Source organism: Agelaius tricolor, unplaced genomic scaffold (assembly GCF_023055355.1).
Source record: "Agelaius tricolor isolate 1412-34295 unplaced genomic scaffold, bAgeTri1.0.p SCAF_1, whole genome shotgun sequence".
NCBI classification, from domain to species: domain Eukaryota; kingdom Metazoa; phylum Chordata; class Aves; order Passeriformes; family Icteridae; genus Agelaius; species Agelaius tricolor.
Genome location: NW_027269261.1, coordinates 13,181,851 through 13,203,512, shown reverse-complemented (window position 1 = coordinate 13,203,512; position 21,662 = coordinate 13,181,851). Strand labels below are relative to the sequence as shown.

The following is a 21,662-nucleotide window of genomic DNA, read 5'->3' as shown; positions in this document are numbered from 1 at the left end:
CTCAGAGATGGGTGTGTCATGAAAGTACCATTTTTGAGAAATATATTGTGTTTCTAAAGCATCTCTCTACCTTCAAGTGTGTGCATCCACTTAAAAGATGTTTGGGTCCAGACTTGGTGCTGTTAGGTTTCTTTTGCTGTTTTTTACTACAGTGAAAAGCAATTTCCACTTGGATTTTGGAATTCTGAGCAGTATCAAGTAACTTTGATCAGAAATTGGAAGTGTCTTTTCATCATCTCATCCTAAAACTCTAACAGATATTCAGTGCTTCATCTACAGAAAATTTAATAACTTAGCCAGCATCAAAAATTGTTTGACACCAAATATGCATTGCTGAGGCAAAGTAGTGATTTATAACATTGCATGAGAGATGTTAGTATCTAATTTACTGCATTAATCAGTGAATGCCAGATCAGTTTGCAGATTGCATGTAGATCAGTTTAATCTGTCATCTTAATTGTCAGTGAATTTTTTAATGTTGAGTTTACTTTAACTGTTTTCCACGCTGTTCCTCACTGAGATGGAAATAGCAGTATAATAACTCTCCAGTGCCCACGTGACAATGTTCAGGCCTCATGGCTGGTTTTGTGCTGCTTTCCACATCTGAGGTTCCCTCAGCCAAACCTGAGTTTTGCTGCCATTTCCATGGCCTGATGTGTGACAAGTGGAGAGAGCGTAGTCAGTCGTGTCAGTGCTAACATGGTAAAAAGTTGTGTCTTTGGTGCTCTGAGTGAGGAGATTTCAGGGGACAGGACCAAGCTGAAATTACCCAGAGCTCTCTCAGACAAGCTGCACTGGCATGTGGCAGTGGCTCCAGTGATTCTGTCACCCTGTTCTTGTGACCAGCATTTGGTGGCACACTTGGTGTCACCTTCCACTTGAGAGCTTCCATGGTCTTACATGGGGTGAGCAGCATGCTTATTTTTTTACATATATATATATATAATTTTTATAATAAATATAGTCTATAATATATATAACTTCATTATATATATATATATATATTATAATTTTCTAATATATATATTCTATTATTTTTATTATATACATCTATTCTAGCTTGTTTTTATTCTAGCTCGTTAAAAAAGCAACCTGGTGGGACAAAGCTATTCCAAGTGCAAACTTAATATGTTTTTTGGCAAAGCAAAATAAAAAAAAATTTAATGGAAGAAAACAAGTTTTCACACTTTCTCCCTGGATTCAAGGAGTTGGGTTTTTTTATTGGAAAATATGTTAAAAGGCATAAAGAAAGCATGAAATATATGAACTGAAAAAAATTTTGAACAATAGCAAGTTTCCTGAAGCTAACCAATGTTTTATTTCAGGTCAAATATAATCTTTTGAAGTACTGCTGAGCAAACATTTTCCTCTACAGGAGACATTTTCATTTTAGATAGCTCTTAAAAATGAGATTTTTTTTTTTTCCATGAAAAAAATTATGCTATTCTAAAAAGAAGCAAGGCCATATATTCCCCACAAAATGGTTTTTTAGGGTGGTTTTTTTTTTCTGTCACAGCAAAAAGATACTTATCCAAAGTCTTTGTCAAGCAAAGAGGCTCATCCAAGGTCACAACAGAAGAACCATTTTGGAAATCCTGACCATCAGATTCCTGACTTGTTAGGCAGCATTTCTGGAGGTCATTTGCTAGCAGTGCAAGGCCCCTACACACACAGAGGGAGTCTGGTTTGAAGGACTCCAAGAAAAGATGCTGGACTGCTGTGTTTGAGCTGTTTTGTGCTCAGTTCTTGATTATTTAATTCTTTCTTCATTTCCCTGAGTACTGGGGAAAGGATACCAGGCTTTTTATTTCCAAGAATACCCTGGATGACTGATAACTTGCATTTGGCACCCTGTCTTCGCCAGATCTCAGTTCCCTGAGCTGCCCTACTGCTCTGCTGAACAGAGAATGCAGCTGCTGCTGCTGTGAGCCCAGAGGCCTCTGAGCTTTCCGACCCTGTCACCACCCATGGGACCTTGGATCATTGATTTTATCCACATTAGATGCTAGGGCAAGGCACTTTTATCATCTTTGTGATACCTCATTGACAGACTGTTTAAAATTATATTGCTCACTAAAAAGCAGCAGTAATGACCTGTGGGATGGGAAGCAAGGGCATGGTCCAAGTGGAGCTGAGAGCCTTTGCTGTAAGTGCAGCTGCACAAGAGTCCTGCTGCTGTCTCTCAAGAGATCCTGGAAAAGGAGGCAAGGCATTTTTCCTGGGGGAAGGAGCAGGGCAGTCGATTTTGTTGCTGGTATTTCAGTAAACTTTCTGTATGAACCTTCCCTGTGTCCTACGGGTTGCCTTCCTGGCTTTGAGATACTGCAGTGCTGTAAGCCAGTGACATTCTTTATGGTGGTGAACTGCATCCACATCCCATTAAGTTAAAGCCCTGGGAGAGCTGGAAGTCAGGTATTTTAACTATTCTCTTTGTAAAAAATATATAGTGGACATATAAAACCTTTGCACCCAGTATAACTTTACTGTAGCACCACGGGCAGCTTAAGGTGAATGGAAGTGCAAATACAGTGACCAGTGGGGCAGAGTAAAAATCAGGAGGAGTGTCTGTCCCCTAAGATGGCTGCCCTTGTCCAGACAGCCCCTGCCAGAGGGAATTCCCAATGAAATGTGTTCAAAAATTTATGTCAATGACTCCTTGGGCTTTTAAATTGATACTTCAAGATCAAATGTAGACACATGCAAAGTAGCTCTGAGATCTCCTCTATATTATGGCCAAAAGAAAGTTTGGTGGTTCTTTTTTGATTATTCAATGCATTTGTGCACTTTGTACTGTCAAGTGAGTCCTATCCAATACAGCTTGCTGTAACCCTGTCCTAAACTGCTGGTGTTTTTTACCAATACCTTCTTTGAAACAGCACCCTGATCCCATAGATGTTTGGTGGAGTGTACACATAATTTCATTGCTTCTTGTAGCTGGTAAATTGATTTATATTTCTCTTTTCTTAATTCCTGGTACACCTAATTATTTTTTGATTGCCAGTCATTTGGAATTCTGTGCATGTGTGGCTGGGTATTTGAGGGTACTCGATTACCCCTGCTTGCCACAAGACCAGAATAACCCCATTACTTTGCTGTGGGGCTACTATTTCATATTCTCTTTTTATAATTTGTTTTTTACCAGAATGTTTGTTTGCTAGGACTTGATGAAGAGGTGTGTTTCTTCCTAATTCTTTATTTTGTATAATGAATTGTTGAATAGTTGTAAAGGATTTGCCTGCCAGGAAGAGATACATTTGCATTTTATAAATAGATTTATCTAAAGTCAACAAGGTGTTATGCTTTGCTGAAACCTACCCAGCTGGGAGGAGCATTTTACATAATAACAGCAGTAGCAAGTTTGTGAGAATTTAATACTACTGCTGACAGTAATTAAGTGATTAATTAATGGCCAACGGAATAAGTGAGCAAAATGGGGGGAGAATGGGTTGGAAAAATCTTGAAGGGGAGCTTGCACTAAACAGAAAGTTTATTGACAAAGAGGATATAAAGGAATATTTTGGGTAGACATACACTTTATGGTAGCAAATTTAAAGATGAGAACTGCTAAAAGAATGACTGCTCGAAGTAATTGTATGAAATCTCCTGAGAGTAGATTGCACAATTTATTCACTGAAGGGTAAAGGTTTTAGAGAAAACCTAGAGTCAGAGAGAGAGGGAGAAGTCATGGTCTGTCTCCTTGATCTGTCTTTACTCATAGCAACAGTTTGTTAAAATTCCTATCACTGTATTTAAAATAAGTTCAAGAGCCATTTTAATATTATGTAACTACTCCATTTTTAGTCTAACTGCTCTACTGCTGCTGGCTGCCCACAGGCACCTCAACCTCAGGGCATGGTTATTCTCTGTACTGATACTGGTCAACTCTTGCAATCCTCTCTGCATCTCCTTGTACTTTTGGAAAGTGATCTCATGTGGAAAGCATTAATCAAAGAGTCTGTCAGCATGCCACAAGAGAGTAGAGAGGTCTGCCTGAAACCAGGGTGGTAATGTTGGAATTGTAGTGTTACCACTTTTTCCATTTTTCCCTGATATCCTCAGTATGTACCTTGACTTACACAGAGCTAATCACTTTGTTATTCACTGACATCTCTTTTTTTTTCAGTAATTGTTCCCAATTTTCATAAGTTTCATGCACATTCAAACATGAATAGAGGTCCTCAGGCAGAGATGTGGACTCCAGGCAGGAGTCTTCTCCAGGCTTTTTTGATGTTGTGGGCCACTGGCCTTCAGCAGCTTTGCTCCTGGGATAGTCATTGAAGCATGGCAAGGCCTTGGAGCACAGCCTGGGACACAAGCACACAGGGCTGTGCTGGCCCTCTGTCCCTCTGGACTGGCTTCAGAGCACGGAGATGTTGGCAGTTGTTGGTGCATCCAGCTGGAAGAGTCACCCCTGACTCACCGCATCCATGATTTTCTGGTGTTCAGTGATGTGTGAAGATGGGGGGACACCAAGAATTTCTTCTCCTTCCCCAGAACTAAAAGCTGGAAGCATCCATGCCCATGAAGTCCCCCCCTGTGGTGAACCTGTTGTGTGTAGCCACTGCTCTCCCTCACAGCAAGAGTTCAGGTGCAATTTCATTTTGCCCATTCTTTGTGGGTTTGAGGTTATCATTGCTCACTTTTCAAACAGAGTGGAAGTCAGCTGCGTGATGACAACTTGTTGCTTTCCCACAACTGCAGAAGTTGGCACAGTGGAAAGGGGCACAACAGGAAACTTACTTCTCCAGGCAAGCTTCTGCTTCTACCTGGAGCAACAATTGCTGTTCCACTGTGGGGCCGCTGCTTTGCACAGTAAGGGGTTGGCTGTGGTGTGGGGATGAGTCCCTGCACTCTGCTGAGGGACCCCATGTACATGCTCAGGGCTGTGCTGATTTGTGATATTCCACCTGCCACCCCCAGCAACCCATCTGTACTAAGGCCAAAAACCTTAATACTGCTGACAGCTAAAGCAGAGAGACTACTTAAAACACTTTCAGAAAGAGAATTGCGTTTTAGGAATGAAAAATCTCATTCCTACCTAAAATGCTGTTTGAATACAGTTAAGTCTTGTACCTTTGTGTTTTTCATCACCAGGCATATGAATATACCTCTCTTGTTTACTGGATTAGCAATGCTAAAAGAGAGCCTTCTGAGATGCTGCTATTGCAGGATTGAGGGAGAGGTTATATCTTACCTGTGTGGAATCAGCTCTTGATGAACTATGAAAATATTCTTCAGTCTCTTCTTTTTCCTTGAATCTGGGCATCTTCAGTCCAACTGGTACAGGAAGCAGCAGGAGTCAGAGAGATTGTCTGGTTTGGGCAATTTACAGGCTCATTTAGGTGATTGAAATTGGTTGACCAGTACCTCAGTTTGATCATCTTTAAATGTTATCGATGTTTGAGGTCTTCTTGCTGGACTGTTTTTAAGAACCAAGAATTGAAAAACATCTGCTGTGTATACTGTCAGTGTTGGTTGTGCTTGGAACTGCAGAACTAGAAGAGGCAAAGACAGCACTTACTTTAATAATTGAAAATGGATTTGAACTAAGCCTCCTAAGAAGAAAAGGTGGAAAATTACATGTATTTCCTATCTAATCAGCTCTTACAGTTTCCCCAAGAGGCACACATGAGGTTTGGAAGGACAATTTTCATGTCTTTTCTTCAGCAGCCTTGTTTTATTTCACACTCAGTTCCATGTTTGATGCTGAGGTAGGACCTGTGCTAAATCTGCTCCTCTTGTCTGTAAATAAGCTTAGAGATCTTAACCACCTCATGGTTTTGTCAGCATTCATCTTTCAGCGAGCCAGCAGTCAGTTTGCTGGTGTTTCCCATGGAAAAGATTGTTCCCTGGTAAGAGCTGTTCTCTAAGCCTATTCAGGCCCAGAAAAGTCTGATGGGAATAGCAGAGGCTAATAATAGATACTGGACCTTTTTATTTTCCCTCTACAAGGTATGAATTTTGAAAAATACGCAGGAGGTCACAGAAAAGGGGTTTTTTGCTTTGTTTTTGTGGGGATTTTGGGTTTGTTTTTTTCTTTTAACCGGCTGCTTACTGTTACAAATATATAGTATTCACTTGCTTTAAGAGAAACATGAAACCTAGGGGAGAGGGCTTTTTGTTGGTGTTTTTTTAATCACAAAAATTCAGCAGTATGTAGAAAGATGCAATTGTATCTGAGGGAAAAGATAAACAAACAGCAAATACAGCCTGATACTGAAACAAGGGCAAGAAAAAGCAACCAAAAGAAATGAGATTTGGGATTTTAATAAAATTACTCTATCCCACTGTATTATTCTAAGTCAGAATGTTCATATTTATGGATGAAAGCCTTAAAGATCTACAGTGTTAGATGAAATTTTAAAAAGGTCCAATGACTATGTCTGCACAGTATTTCATACAATAAGTATTGTCCATCTTTGGCCCTTTTCAATTCAGTAGATGACACAGAATATGTAGGTATCACTGTAGGATGGAAATCACACTTTCATTATAAAGTTCACTGCTGCTGTTTACTTGTTTGCTGTTAATTTTTGGATGTGCAGTTGGAGCTGCTTATTGACTGGTAACAAATCACCAGAAAAATATGTATGTTACCAGAGCCCTTGCAAAAAACGCCAAAAGAAGGAGCTATATTTAGTGCAGGATTTAGTTCTAGGGGAAAACATTATCATGTAATTTACTGCATTTAACAATTTTGGTGAAGACCCTCAGCCAACTTTCCTAATTGAAAATTGAGAGAGTGTGAAATCCATCTTTCTCTTTCCACATTCTTATTTCATTATAGTTTTTAAAGGAAGCTATTTTTCTCTGTAAATTCAGGGAAAATACATCACACCAACACTATTGTTGGAAAGTCATTCAGTCAAAAGGTAGGAAAAGCAACTAGACCTGGTCAAAAACATTTCTGAGAGAACACAGAAGGCCTGGATAGTCTGAATGCTGCACAACTCTGGAGAGAGTTCTTGCTACTGAAATTGTGGCAGTGAGCAAGTGCCAGCTCCTCAGGTGTGCTGAGAGCTCTCTTCTGTGTAAGCAATCCTGCTGGCATTAGGCGGTGCTGAAGGAGCAGATGTTTAAAATTTGTGTACTAAATACAGCATCCCTACTTTGAGGCAGCAGAGAGAGAAAGCACATTAGAACTGAGCTGGCTGAATTATTGGCATGAGCGTGTTCCAAACCAGTAAGTTCCCTTTTGAGTTTCCTGTCCAACATTTATTTTTGTTTTAATTCAAGTGTTTTCAAATTTCTGGGGTTTATGACGGCATTACTCATGTGTTGAAACCCCTAAAGTCAGTTTTCTAACCTAGAATTGATTTGAATTTTTTGTTCTGTGAAAACTTTGGGTATTTTTATTTTCTGGTTAGATACATTTTGAAATGTTGACATTGTCTTTGAGATGAAAATTCTATCTCTACGTGGCTCTAATGAGCAAGTTTTCTCTTCTTGTAGTAGCTCACTGTGGGAATGCTGCAACCTTAGTCTGCAGGGCAGGGTGTGCTCTCTCAATGGGAAGTTATTTCCTGCCCTCTGTCCTGCCTTCATCAAAGGTGTGTTCATTTTATACTGTAAATTATTCAGGCTGCACTGTGAAGACAGTAAATAATTTCCTTACAGGTTTTTTTATGCCTGTTATCATAGCATCTCAGTTCCTTACAAACGTTAATGAAATGAACATCACAGAGCTCTTGTGATGAGTTTATTCCCATTTATGTTTAGGAAATGAAGTAAGAAGATTAAAGGCAGTTTATGTAACTGGAAGAATGGGTGAGCTTTCAGGCATTTACAAACACAGGCTGTTTTTTCTGCCTGTAGCAGGCAGTCTAATAAAAAAGAGTATTTCCTCCTACAAATGCATCCTTAGGCAATGATAGTAACAGTAACAATGTTGTTACAAATATTAAAGACAGGAATTATGAAGTATTGACCAACTTTGACTGCCTGGTGTGAGAAACATGGAATCCAGTCTTTTTTTCAAAGCATTTTTGAGGACAATGTGTTTTCCAAGTATTTCTCTCACTGGTCTCATTTGCAGCTGCAACTACTCGGGTTCCTTGCTGATCTGGATACAAGTGTCCTGGGGTGGGTGGCTGGAAAATGAGAGCAGTGTAGCTTGCTGTGAAAGTTGTGATTTATGTGATCTGCCCTGTATCATGTGGAGTTCAATGGCCATTTGCCAAGGATGGCTTTGCTCCTCTCAAATATGAACTTATCTTTCACTTCTCTCACTTTCTTTCCTCCTTTATTTCATAGCTTCCAACTTCTCTAATGGTGAAAGCATGGGCATTAGTGACTTGTATCAATAGAAAATTTACTTTGTCCTGGAATATGGCTATCCTCAGCACAAAGCAGCCTTTGAATGTCTGTGCTGCTGGAGGACAGGAGATAAAGAGTAAGGAAATATGTAGCCATCAGAAATGGCAAGTCATGGAAAAATCAATGATCAGAAACTCCCCCAAATTCTCGCTATCCTTTTATAGCTCGACAGCAGCTCTTCTGTTTTCATACTACTTTTCAATCCTCCAAGTAATGTTTTTGTAAATATCTGAGTCAAAGCTTTGAACTCAAGCCAAAGGAGGGGCAGGAGAAATTGAGAAGTTAATGACAAATACTTGTGACAGACACACATCATCAACAAAGTTGTACAATCCCAGATTTTTAGTCACATTTAGTGGAGGCACTAAGCTGCAGCACTAGCCCATTGGAAAACATTTTTTAAGAGATGTAATCAAATAGTAGGAAACGTTCTGTTTTGAGAAGTAAACACATAGGGTTAGATAAACATGGTGGACTTCCATAGGTAGGTATTTTTTGCTACATATATGCAATTAAAAATGGAAATTTTTCATATTGTGGGCATATAGTGTCTTGCCTTGAGAACCACTGAAATAAACTCAACTCTGTACAATGAGGGTCCTGAAAGGATAGCCCAGAGAGAAGCTGCTTGCTGGTAAAATGTGACAAGGCTGTACATTTATCCCAGGTCTTTGGAATTTTTGCAGAGTACAAATGAGACAATTTTTAAACAGCAACCAAGCACTGTCCTATTAAGCTCTTCTGTTTTAATGTGTCCTCAGCAGGAGTGCTTCACCTGACTGTGTTTGTCCCAAAAGCTTTTGGTAGAATTAAAAATTATGGTCTAAGAAGTTGAATGTAGTATGTGAAGGTATTATTATGTTCAGCTTCATTAAACCCTGCATGATAATGAGGAGCATAGCCAGTTTGCCAGATAAGAGATATTTTTGTGGATGCCTGCAAGAATTTTTTCTCCATCCCACCTGGCCAGATGTGGTAGCAGGAAGACAAAGTTTCCCCTTTTGCAGTGATCAAACACCACAATCTTTCTGGCCAGGTTCCTCAGAGACAGACTCACCAGAGCTTGCCAGCACACTGTGATTCCTCTGCTGGTCAAGGGACATGGAAGGAGAGAAGAGACACCCAAGTCAGAAAAAATCTGTTGAGAATTGGAATATGTCCCCTTGGGTCCCACAGTGTGAGCAGAGAGTTGCTGATCCTGCATAAGCTAAGCCACATGATTTTTCCTCTTTCCATCCTGATAGAGGAAATGGAAAGCAAGTCCAAAAGCATGGGCAGTAAAGATCTCAGGCTGTCATTTGTCTCCAGGCTCTGGTACTGGATTTGAACACTGCCAGGGCTGGACTGTGTTGAGAAGCAGGACCTGTGAGGTACAAAGTCAGCTCTTGTTCCCCAAGGAGTTGTTTCTACTTTTCTACTTTCAATTTAGAGCCTGAAATGCCATTTATTTAATGTTGCTGTTTAAATAATGATTTATAAGCCTCCAAGCCAGCCATGGTACAGCTTAATTACTGCTGTAATTTATGGATGCCACTGGCTACATAAACACTGCTGTAAATATAAAGGATGTCTCCTACAAATTTTACTCTGATACTTATTTGATACCATTCATTTTCCTTTCCCAACACGTCTTCTGTGTGTGAGTTGAGGGCACTTCAACAATCCAGGTCATTCTGGTTCACTTTGCCAGGAGTAATTGGGTCTGGGAACTGAAAAGATCAAACGTCTGTTTTTCTTGCAAAGTATTTTAATTAAAATTTGAGTTTCCTTGAGCTTGGATGCAAACATCTGCATTAAGTGGCCCATTAAAAGGATTATTTGTATTTGGGCTTTTTTTGGTTATCTATTTGTTTTACTAGTTAATCGTCTCCTTTCTCCAATTCATTTTGCCTTTGTGCTCACAGTAAGCAAGCAAACAAGATGGGAATAAATCATGCACTGTAACAGAGCCCAGCCATTCCCCGGGCTGCAGCTTTGCTATTTGTGTTCTCTAACCTATACAAGGAGCACGTATATATTGGTCTAATGCAAATCTGAGCTAATTCAAGCCCTGTCTCCAAAGAGATGAATGAGCATGTAAATCTGCTGCTTTGTTTTGGAGGAATAGCTCCTGGAATTGCCTGATTCCCAGTTGCAACTGACATATTTCAAATACTACAGTCAGTTGGCTTCGGGAGATTTGTGCCCCTAGGCTGCAACAAAAAACACCTGGGAAGACAAGTAGGTTCTCTTGAATGCCTTGGTTCCATTATAATTAGTGTTAATGCAGTTGTGTGCTTGGAAAAGTGAGTGCCTTTAAAAAGTTATAATTAATTGAGTAAACAGAACAACCCCATTGCCTACAATTACCACTCCTCTGAATCTCTGTGTATCTCTGCAGCTGCTGAAGTAAAACACGGACATTGCTGAAAAGATTGCAGATAAAGTGAGTGGGACATGAAAGCTGGTACTAAACATGGGCTTCAAAACCATCTGTGGGGTAATTCAGAGAGACAAGAGTACTTCTGAATTTCAGTAGAACTTAAGGATCTTTTATAGAGTGTTATGATGTTGCTGACTCATGGAAGTGCTCTCCTAACTTTTCTTTCAGTGGTACTTCCAACAACAGGGTGCTATTCAGGCTCACTGCATGCCCCTAGGAGAAGGGATCACCTACTGAGTTACCAGAGTCCCTTCTCACAGCTTTGTAGTGCCCATTTGCACATGACCTGAGCCTCAAGTGTCTGGCTTGTGGCACGTGAAGAGCTTTACACTCACATAGGGAAGGCTCTCAGCAGTAACTCTGAGGGTCCATTTTTTGTAGAAAGTTCAGCAAAGCCAAAGAAGATGCCATCTCAAGGCCTTAAACCCTCACCAAGGAGCCCTCAGAAATTGTCAGCAGCCAGCTCCATGTTACTTGGGCTATATTTCCTGCAAAGCTTTTCCTCTGTAGTCATGCCTTGACCCAGACTGGAATACAAGGGCATTGTGCAGCCTGTATGTGGCAAGCCAGAATTGCTCTAAGGAAGGGAAAAAAATCGACCTGACAATAACACAGAACACCCTTTTGAGGATCTATTGTCTTTTATTAATAAAGTTTGGCATGTATTCCCCCCACTCCTGAATGATTTGCACCATAAAATAAGCTGGAAGAGAAATAGTGGTTGTTTTCCTACATGCTTCATTAATTTTTAGTTTTGGCAGGCAATATAAATAAAAATATCAAGTGCATATCTAATTGAATCGCCAGTGATTTCCAACTCCCTGTAGTAGCAGAGAACCAGAGAACATGATGTAGCTGCACTGTTTAGTGAGCATGGATGAGTTAGGCAAACAATGGCTCACTCTGCCCAGAGGCTTTGGTTTAATCTGGAGCATTTATCCATTTAATATGAGACAGGGCAGTTATTGCTGCAGTGGGGAATTCACAGCACAGATCTCTTTGTTCTGCCAGGCTTGTCTTCCAGCAGTGACTGGAAATGTATCTTGGCACATTCAGGAAGATGTCAGTGAACTGCACCCACACTCAAATTTTTGTGGAAGGAACTCTGGCATTTCTCAAGATTAGACTCCTCCATGCACACCAGCTTCAAGGTGTAACTGAATTAATTCCTGCCTCCTTCATGTGTCTGATCTAGAGCATGGACCTCTTAAAAAAAAAAAAAGGCTTTGTCCTAAGTATCATCTCAAAGGACTTGGGATGAGAGAGTTCCTACAGTAAGGAAAATTATACCTGTCAGGCTACTTGATATCTGACTTCTCAGCTTTCAGGGGAATCAAGTGCCTTCAGAAAAGGATGGTTCTTAGAGAAAATTGCTCAGGATCATTTCTGAGTGGATGATATTGACCTCTAATTGTAATGTTTGATGACCTCATTTCATGACAGCTGTCTCCTTTGCACATTGCTGCTTAGCACAGGTAAAATGAACTGGTGACTTCTGTCTCTTGGTGGATATAGGCTGCTGTGGGCTCAAGGGGAGTGCAGGAGCAGGCACAGAAGAGAAAGAAAAGTACAAGTAGAGATTGAACTGTTTTCTCTCCTGCAGAGAATACGACAACACAATACACCCAAAGCAAAGGTAACGCATGTTGCCAAAAGAACATGATGAAAGTTTGTGCTCTTTCTAAATCCTGTAGCCATGTTTACTCCTGAGCTAGACAAAGAGGATGTCAGCTTTCAGGACTGCCAGTACAGCAGTAAACTCACACACAATTAAAAACCTATCATGTGTATTGTGTTGTTCTTGAGAAGTACCAGAGCAGGATGCAGGATTTAAGCCCTCCAGAGGTCAAAGTTGCCTTCCATATTATAGCACCAGAAAGGCCTGGGGAACTGAAATTCTCTATTAGGTGGACTATTAGACATTTGACAAGATTAAATAGGTCAAAAAAAAATTAACAAGTAAGTACTGAATTGAGAAGATTTCACAAGGTGTTCATCCCTTCAGTGTTATGCAGGATTCTGTGACCTGTTGGTTGAAAGGAAGGTAATTTGGTTATCTGAAGTGTTTTTGTTGGTTTTGTTGTCTTTTTCTCTAGGATCTGCCTCTCTCTCAAAAATGGCTCTGGAGGGTTCCTTCAGCTGCTGGAATGGAACAGTGATCAGGCTGGGGCAGGCGTGTGACTTCATCCAGGACTGTGCTGAGGGAGAAGATGAAGGAGATACGTGCAGTGAGTAAATCCTAACCCCAGGTTGTACCATCCTTTTCCAGAAGTGTTGATTGGTTTGAACTTTAATGTCTGAGACTTCAGCACTAACAGACTCATTTGGTGCTATCAAAAGACCTGTATCCCCCATAGCAGATGCCATTTCCTGGATGTCTGCCTGGAGTGCACCATTTGATATTTCTGGGCTCACCTGCATCTGTTCTGCAGCAGCTTCTTAAAATGCTCTTGGTGCTTCATCCCTCCCAGTGTCCTGATCAAAAATGCAAAGGAAGCATAGCCTGAGTAGCTAGATGCCTTACAGAATTATGAAATGTGTAGTTGGTTAGAGCCTTTAATCAAAATGTAGTGCAGCATGTGGCAGAGGGGGAGAGGAAAGAGAAAACTTCTTAGATGAAAAATGAGCAGTGCCAGTAGCTTGTCTTTGACCAACTCCTGTGTCTTTGTAATTCCTCTGGTTTTCTACCCTCACTTCAGGAGTTAATAGTCCAATAACATACAGGAGAAGATAGATAGCAGCCTGAGTTTTCTAAGAACTTGCTGTGCCTGAGTACTTTCAAAAATATGCTGTGAGGTACTTTAGGACCTTCCTTTGACCATCTTGAAGGTGCCTTATCACTTTTTCTATTCCTCTGTACATTCTACCTCCAGCATCCTCCCATCTGCCAGTCTGCAAATAGTTAGGAGTAGAGGGTTGTCAGCTGTATGGTTGTCTACAGGGAAAATATATCAAGAAAAATAAATATTGAGAGTTTATTATTCCAAGTGTATGTGCCACAGCTGATCTAGCCTGTGGGCGGTTACATAGAAATGTGTTGATTTGGTATGTAAAAAACATGTTTGCTGTTTCTAGCAAGAACTTAACATAAATGATATACAACTTCTAGCAGATTTCACTTCTGCTAATAAAGAAATAAAGTTACAGACTTTATTGGTGTGAAGAACATTGGTTTGACCTGGGATCATCTAGGAAACTAGTTAAAAGCTTGAAATTACAAGCTTCTCCATCATTTTAGATATTGTTACAATTTGAAATTATATTCTTTAATGACCCACTCAGTGGGCATTAAATTCACAGGAACAGTGTCAGCACTGTGGACTTGCAGCTTCTTAGAACCAATAATGCTTCATATTAGTAAAATTGAAACCTTATTTCCATCTAAGACATTTAAAATAGAACTCTAAAACCCCATAATGGCATTTCTGTTGTGTTCTACTCTATAATTTAAAAAAGGTTGAATGCATTTTCATTTCATTGGAAGGAAAGAAACATTATTTACCCTCAACTGTATGCTCAGACACACTTTGGTGCCCGTGTGCCATAAATGGCTCTGCCTTGTGGGAGTAATCCCAGGGGGAAGAGCAGAGGTCACAAGGGGGAGTTGTACTGATCATGGATGTAAACTAAATACCACATGGGATGGGGCAGGCCTGGAGGAACATGCTTGCCTGGTATTTTCACACCCTGGGTGCACTTGTGGTGAGTCTGTTGTTCATATTTCAGGAGGGTGGCTCTGCTTTTGCCCCTTGCTGCCACCCTGTACCCATGGTGAGCCCAAGCAGCCAATGCCTGTCTGGCATATGTTGTCCACAGGTCTTGGTTTGATTGTCTTTTCTCCCTCCATTCATCTGTAGCTGTTTCCACAAGGCAACATGGCACTTGCAGCTATGTTGGCAGAGAAATGTACTGAGAATGTCTGTGAGAAAATGTAAAAAGCAGAAATATTTAGCCAGCTGTTTAGCAGAGCATCACTCCCAGCTTGAGGAGACCACATGGCTTGCATTCACCCATAGGTACTGGAAATGAGAGTTCTTACTTCCAGGCAAAAGGTCCAAAAAGCACTGTCTTCCACTCAAGGAACAAAAAAGCATGGCTTGCCTGAGCAGGAGCCCAGGCTGTGGATGTGCCTGCCTATCCACCTACAAGCCTGCTCAGTTCTATGGCTGATCCTTCTGCTTTTGCTTCTTTACAGTGCTGAATATTGTTGGCATAAGGTTTCTTACACAAAACAGAGAAGTGATCTAATGTTTGAGGTGTCAGATATATACGAGTGGCAGCCTAACACAAAACATATGTCATCTTTCAGCATTTTAGTTGTCATTTTACTCCTGAGCAACACGGATATTTTCATCAGCTTTTTGCAAGTGTGGTAAAAAGCGATTCAGATTTATCAAGCAGAGAAAAGGGTTTCCCAAATGGTTCTGCTTAGACAAAAGAGCTGTCAGAAAAAGATGAGCTATGCTCAAAACTGAGGCGAGATGTTTTAAAAATGCCATTATCAAAGGCTTCTATCTTTGAGCTTCAAGGAGGTGTTGGTTTTTTTGCCTTTCACAGTCTTTCAGCTTTACAGGCTTTACAATAAAACTGATTGGTTTTATTATGATTTTAATTTTTTTTCCTAATAATTTGAATTTTGTTCCTGTCTGAGCTGAAAAAGATCTCTCTACAGCCTGCTGTTTGCTAACATCTCTTTACTTATTAATAGCCAGTGAAACGTCATGGTGCTTGTTCTGCTTTGCAACCAATTAGTCTGTGTAGAAATTGTAAAAGCAAAGAGGGATGACCCCTAGAGAAAAGCGTGTTTGAGTCATAATCAGATATCCTTGCAGGAGTAAAAGACAGCTTCAGAGAGGCAGATGAGGGACAAGAGGCTGAGCTGCACGTGTTTGTTGGCTCAGGATCAGACACACAGATCCACCAGCCTGATGGAAGTGCCATGCTAGAAGTTACTTTGCAGAGCATATACTGCACACACACATTAATACTTCAGATAGCACTGGTGGTGTGTCTCTGCTGGGAAATTCCTGCCTTTCCAGATACATTCCAGATACAGAAACTACACGTGGCAGCCACCGTGGCAGGCTTTGACTCAAGGTTTCTGCTGAATTCATAAATTGAAAGATAGATTCCTCTATAAAAGTACTTTTTCAAATGGTGTAATAGCTGGATCTGGGTGCCTCTGAACAGCAACCTTGAACAGTCCCTGTTGATTGTACTCAATCAATCTGAATTCCCCAGCCTTCATGTGACTGTTTGGACCAGTTGCCCTCCATATGAGGCTCTGGGAGCTCTTCCCATTCATCATCGTGTCCCTTGCTTCCCTCCAGGTAGGATATTTCTTATTTCCAAGGCTGCAGCTTCTGTTAATGAAGTTCCTTATCTTCTTTCTTGAACCAGCTCTAGGGTTTTCTCATATTTGACTGAGTGGAAAGTTCAGTATATCTGGTGAAAGTTCACAGCTTGTGCCTTAAGCTTCAGCAAATTTATCTATTAATGCCAAGCAATGAATTCTATATAAGTAGTTTACCAAATCGCTCAACATATGGATAGAATTTTCTGCAGTAAGCTCCAACAAATTTTCTCATATTGTAATAATCACATGTAATATACTTTGTGTGGTAGAAGACAGACACAAAACCTCAAATTATTTACTAACATAGATGGGCAGAACTCTGTTTTACAGAAAGGGTGAATTTGTTTTAGCAGTTTTGTACTTCTCTTTTTAATTAACAGTATCTGGGATTTTGGTTAAATAATCTTTCACTGCAGGGCAGCAAGTCAGAGCAAAAGTTAAAACTTTACTGCAAAGGGATGTAATTCTGACTACTCCAAAACTATTTTACTTTCTATGACAAGTTCAGAAAAAAAAAAATTCATCCTTGGAAAATACTGGCTAATCAGTCCAAGCATGTTAGGCAAGTAATGGATATATTCTAAAAACAGTAACATTTTAAATAATGGAGGTGCTAGTAGTATATTTACTTTATAGACACCCAGAACTTCAAGATACAATTAACCCAGGACTGGTTCTTCTGTGAATTTGAACCCATATTTTCTATTTCCATAAAGAGTTTCCAAGTTTATGGTCTGGAGTTCTGGTCTAGTTCAGAAGAAAATGATTACCCAAGTCTCTCCTGAGGTTGCACTTCCACATTTTATGAATTTTAGCTGGAACAGGAAATAATGTCCTCTTTAGCTTTCAAATAAATCTCACAATCACTTGGTTATAGGGTAATTTTCACTCTGCTTCATTGAATATTTAAGGATGTGAAACACCTTAGCAGGTGAGATGAGGAAGACAAGTGTCTGGCTCCTGAATGGAGGAACTTAGCCTGTGGTGGGAGGACTGCATGCACACATCAGTCAAAAGGCCAGATGGCAGCTAGAACAGGAACCTTTAAAGCTTGATTTTCTGATAATGTGGATGAGTGACCAAAAAAAAGCATTGATAATCAATTTTAAAGTGGCCAGTTTGCTTTCCAGGCCAAAATGTGTGAAGAAATCATGGGATTCATTTTTATCCAGATACAGCCCAGCAGAGTCTTCCTGCAAGCAAAATTATGAAGTAGCAACCTGTTGCCAGGCCATGCTATGCTCTTAAGGTTCCTGTCTTGCATACACTAATCCTTCTGCTTCTTTCTTTATCAAAAGCTGTACTTATAGAAATGAATTCTAACCTCTGGCAGTTTTGAACTCAGCAAAACCATCTGCCATTGAAGGATAACTCTGCTGACTGTTGAAAAGTATTTTCTCTTTTTATGCTTCATTTCTGGTAGAATTTGGCTGGCCAACTTTGCTAGCATAGAAGAATCATTGAAACAAAGTCGTGTTTAAGATTCATGTGATTCTTTAAATCGAGTAGCTGATATGTTTGACTTCTGAGATTTCCTCCTAAACTTGGTAAAGGTCCATACACACAGAGTAGTCTTTAATGCTTTTGTTCTTTATAATACCTGTTTGGAATTTCACCCAGAAGCTTAAAGTGTAGTATCTGGTTGATTTACACCTAGTTTTGAAGAACCAGATGACTCCATCTGGTTCATAAATTGTGTCAGTTACTAATTCTCTAGCTATTAATGGACAAAAAATTTGGTTAAAGAAAAAGAACTTTTTTAGATTTTTCTTGAAAGGTATTTCATTCTGAAGGCTTGAAAATACTTGGTTAAGAACAAGTTTAGCATCCAACAGCTTTTCCCTGCTTGCCCCCCACATAAAAGGAGAGACTCTTCCATTCTCAGAGTGCTTCACTTTCACTGGACTACTCTGTTCTCCATCTCATACCCACAAAGTTGTATCTTAATCTCACTAAGGCCTAAATCTTCTGAGGTTTCTGTCACTGGTATTAATGTCCAAAATGGCAGGTTTCAGTAGAAGTAATCCCTGCTCCTAATTTCCATGATTTTCCAATAAAGTCAGAGCAGCTTCCCCTCATCAGTGCAGTGTCTGTGCTAATGTGAGTTTCAGTGACAAACACATGAAATGGAGAAATACAGGCTGGAGAGAAGTGGTACCCAGAGGTCCCTGTGGAGTACCAACACATGGAATCACAGGTGCTGTGCATATTCAAGGTAAGAAAGAGCAGCAAAGAAAATGCATCCAGGGCATGAGACATCTGAAAACTCATAAAACATTAATTTGGGAAAAGGGAATGAAATATTCTGTGAAAGTAATAGCTTTTTATTTATGCCCTTACTTGTTCATCAACAGTGAGCTTTTCCTGGCCTTCAGGCAGGGATTGCTACTTAGATGACTCCTCCTGCTGCTCTGACTTGTTTACATCATCCTAGATAGCAAATGGCCATGACATGAATTCAGTTGGACACCGAGCCAAGCTGTTTCTGTGGGAATTCAGGGCACATTATAATTTGTCATTTTCTATGTATCCCAGCCTCAGGCTGCGCAATGAAATATAATCAAGTTCTGCAGAGAGGTGAAACACAGGGAAGTAACTCTCTGCTTAACAACTTCACATTTAAAGACTAGGCTGAATGAATTTGGAGATTTTTAAAAGGAAAACCTTGAAAAAGCCCTAACTTCATACAGGTTTTGATATTTTTCATAACAGGTTTAGATGCTTGCCCAAAATAACACTAAAATGTGGTTCTTGCCTCAATGTCAGGTTCCAGGTCCAAAACTAGCCCTACTAAAAAGCTACTGATAGAGGATTTGTTTCACTTTCCTCTGACAAGTGAGTTGTGATTCAGGCTCTCAGAAAATCAAATGTTTGTGGTCTAGATGCTGCAGTTATGGTGTTCCACAGTTGTTTTCTCTGGGTACACCAAGGAACACCTGCATGTGCCAATGACAGTCAATTGCCTTTTGAGATGTGTGAGTCAAAGCTGGGGACCTGTGAGCAGGTATTTTATTGATCTGAAATCTCAGCCAGGGGGATCTGCTGGTACTTAAACATTTTGAATAATCTGGAGTTTGAATACTGGTGCCTCATTGTCTGACAGTCTCTCCACAGATATATAATTTCAGAGGGAAAAGAAATTATTAATCACAACAAATTATATGTTCAAGAGATTCTTCTTCTCATAGAGGAGCTAATGAAATTACTGATATCACTTGACCAGAAGATTCTCTTGCTTTAGAAGGTTATGGTCTATCCTACTGCTTGTAAGTGAAGAAATTTTAATTCTGATTTTATCAAGCAGCTAAAAGTAAAAAAAAAAAAAAAAAAAAATCCTGGATGTGTGTTTGCACATGAAATTTCATTTTTATCTTTCAATTTTTAACAGTTTTCATGTACCATTCTCCTTTCTTAGAGCAAAAGGAGCAATACTTTGCACCCTCATAAGCAGAACTTGCAGTTGAAGGTAGAGAAGTAAAAGGAAGGCATGAGATTACCTTCTGCTTTGAATGGGACTACTATTGCTTTAAAACTGACAAATTTCAAGGCAAAAAGCTAATGGAGCTCTATTGTTTGGAGCTGGAAACTGAAATCCTAAGCTAGTGACAGAATGAGCAGGCTTCAAAGCCTGGAAGTATGGATTAAAATAAACTATCCTCTTTCATCTCGTGGAAGAGACTCACAGGTGAAAAAAGTGAGGCACAAAAGGATCCAATGCTTTACCTGAGGCCACATCAGTGCTCACAGAGAGAAGAGATCATGTTGCTGAGCTGGGCTGAGTAGAAACCTGAACTGTAAGGGAGGGAATCTTGTAGGGAATTTATCCCTCTCCAAGATTTGCCCCTGTGGGGCTGTAGAAGCAGTGCTTAGGAGAGTCATCTCCAAGATGTGACCTTGAGCGAGCTGATACCTGCAAAGCTGAGAGCCCAGGAGCCCCCATGGTGTGTAGTGAGATGTGTCCTCTCTCTGGGGTTTGTCATGGTGTGTGGGGAGTCATTTAGCCACACTCTGGGCATTGCTGCTTTCTGCTCCTCCCTCCTCACGGTTGGGCACATGCGCCATTCGAAAGGACTGAGGAGCTGGGAGTGCCCTGGGCAAAGCAAGTTGGAACAAGTCACTGCAGCTCCAGTGAGCCCAGGAGCCTCCTCCTCAGCTCACTGGCTTCTTCTGTCTGTGTGCCTTTCCCTCCTGCAGGACAGCTTCCCCCTGGCTTTTACTGCTCGTTTGAAGAAGGGGATTGTGGCTGGACACCAGGCTCCCCTGCGTCCCATCCTTCTCCATGGCGGATAGGAAGCCCGGAGCAGAAGCGATTCCCTTCCATAGAAGGTGTGTGAGAGGAAACAGTAAGTGCAGAGCACAAACAGCAGAGAGCAGAAATGATACACAAGTGGTGAGGAGAGGGCATGAAACACAAGGCAATTTTTCCTGTGTACTTACATATTCAGCCTCCAGTGAAGCAGATCCCAGCTTTCTACTCTGAAATGCCATCTTTCCACTCTGAGTGCTTTGAGTAAAAGGCTTTTTTTTGCTCCCTTTTTGTCTTCAGGGTACAAAGTGGTACCTCAGTCTCCACCATTGACGCCAGATACAGATCTTAACCCCTTCTAAAAAACTTCATACCAAATGTTCATCTGCCTGACCCTCTGCCATACTGATCTGGTTTTTTCTTTCTGATTTTCCTATTTATTTTCTCTATTTTTCTGTATGCTAGTTTTTTCCCCTGCTCACATTCTAATTTTTCTTGTCTTTGCTTCATGATCCCTTGAGTTGCACTTTTATGTACAATTACTATGTACTTGGTTCTCCAACCTAAATACCAGTATCTAATCCTTCTCATACAAACAGTTGAAGGCTTAAGCTGCTGAGAGAAAACCCAATACTGCCCTTGTTCCTCTTGTTTACAGAAATTATTCAAGTAGCAAAGAGCTATAGCTGTATTTTTATTTGGTTTTCGTCAAGATAAATTCTTTCCTTCCAAGTTACTTTCTGTTCATAAAAGATACACTTTATTATTTGCTTTGCAAGGAGGATGAATTTGAAGTCATGGAGCAACAGAAGGTAGAAATGGGGGGGAAGGTGGACAGGCTCATGTGGTTACTGAGTATATTTGTTAGGTAGGTGAAGCTGCATCCCTAAGAAATGGAGAAAGCCTTCCGCTCCCTGGAATTCCACTGTGGTAGGAGCCAGCTAACGTAGGCTTGGGGCAGGTTTCACAAATCTGAAACCCGAAGGTGAGTGCTGCAGTTTGACCTTCTCCCTTCTCTTTCATCCAGGTCGTGCACTCCTCCTTAACACCAGCAAGGCACCAGCAGTAGCAAAGACTGTCATGACCAGCACAGCATTTCCAGCTCCTTTGAGGAACTCTCCCTGTGAGGCAAGTCATAATGTTTTCTTTTATTGTGCAATTTACAGAGGTTTTTGTGTAAATTGCTTTTTGTTTGACTCGGGTTTTCAAATATAGGTACTAGGTCAGTAGCAAGGCAACCACTATCTTTGATTTTATTTTCTATAAAATATACTTATTTATGTCCACTGTGCAGGGGAAAGATATGGTTATCTGCTTGAATG

The 21,662-nt window shown here is 40.5% G+C and overlaps 1 protein-coding gene across 2 annotated transcripts in view; it reads left to right on the top strand.

The window, feature by feature from the left end:
- Nucleotides 1-21,662, top strand: part of ALK (ALK receptor tyrosine kinase) — a 307,510-nt gene that overhangs the window by 215,693 nt on the left and 70,155 nt on the right. For both annotated transcript variants that reach the window (XM_071423517.1, XM_071423510.1), the window contains exons 6-8: nt 12,835-12,966; nt 20,289-20,420; nt 21,368-21,468. In XM_071423517.1, coding sequence (XP_071279618.1) covers nt 12,835-12,966; nt 20,289-20,420; nt 21,368-21,468 — 365 coding nt within the window. The remainder of the gene's footprint in view (nt 1-12,834; nt 12,967-20,288; nt 20,421-21,367; nt 21,469-21,662) is intronic.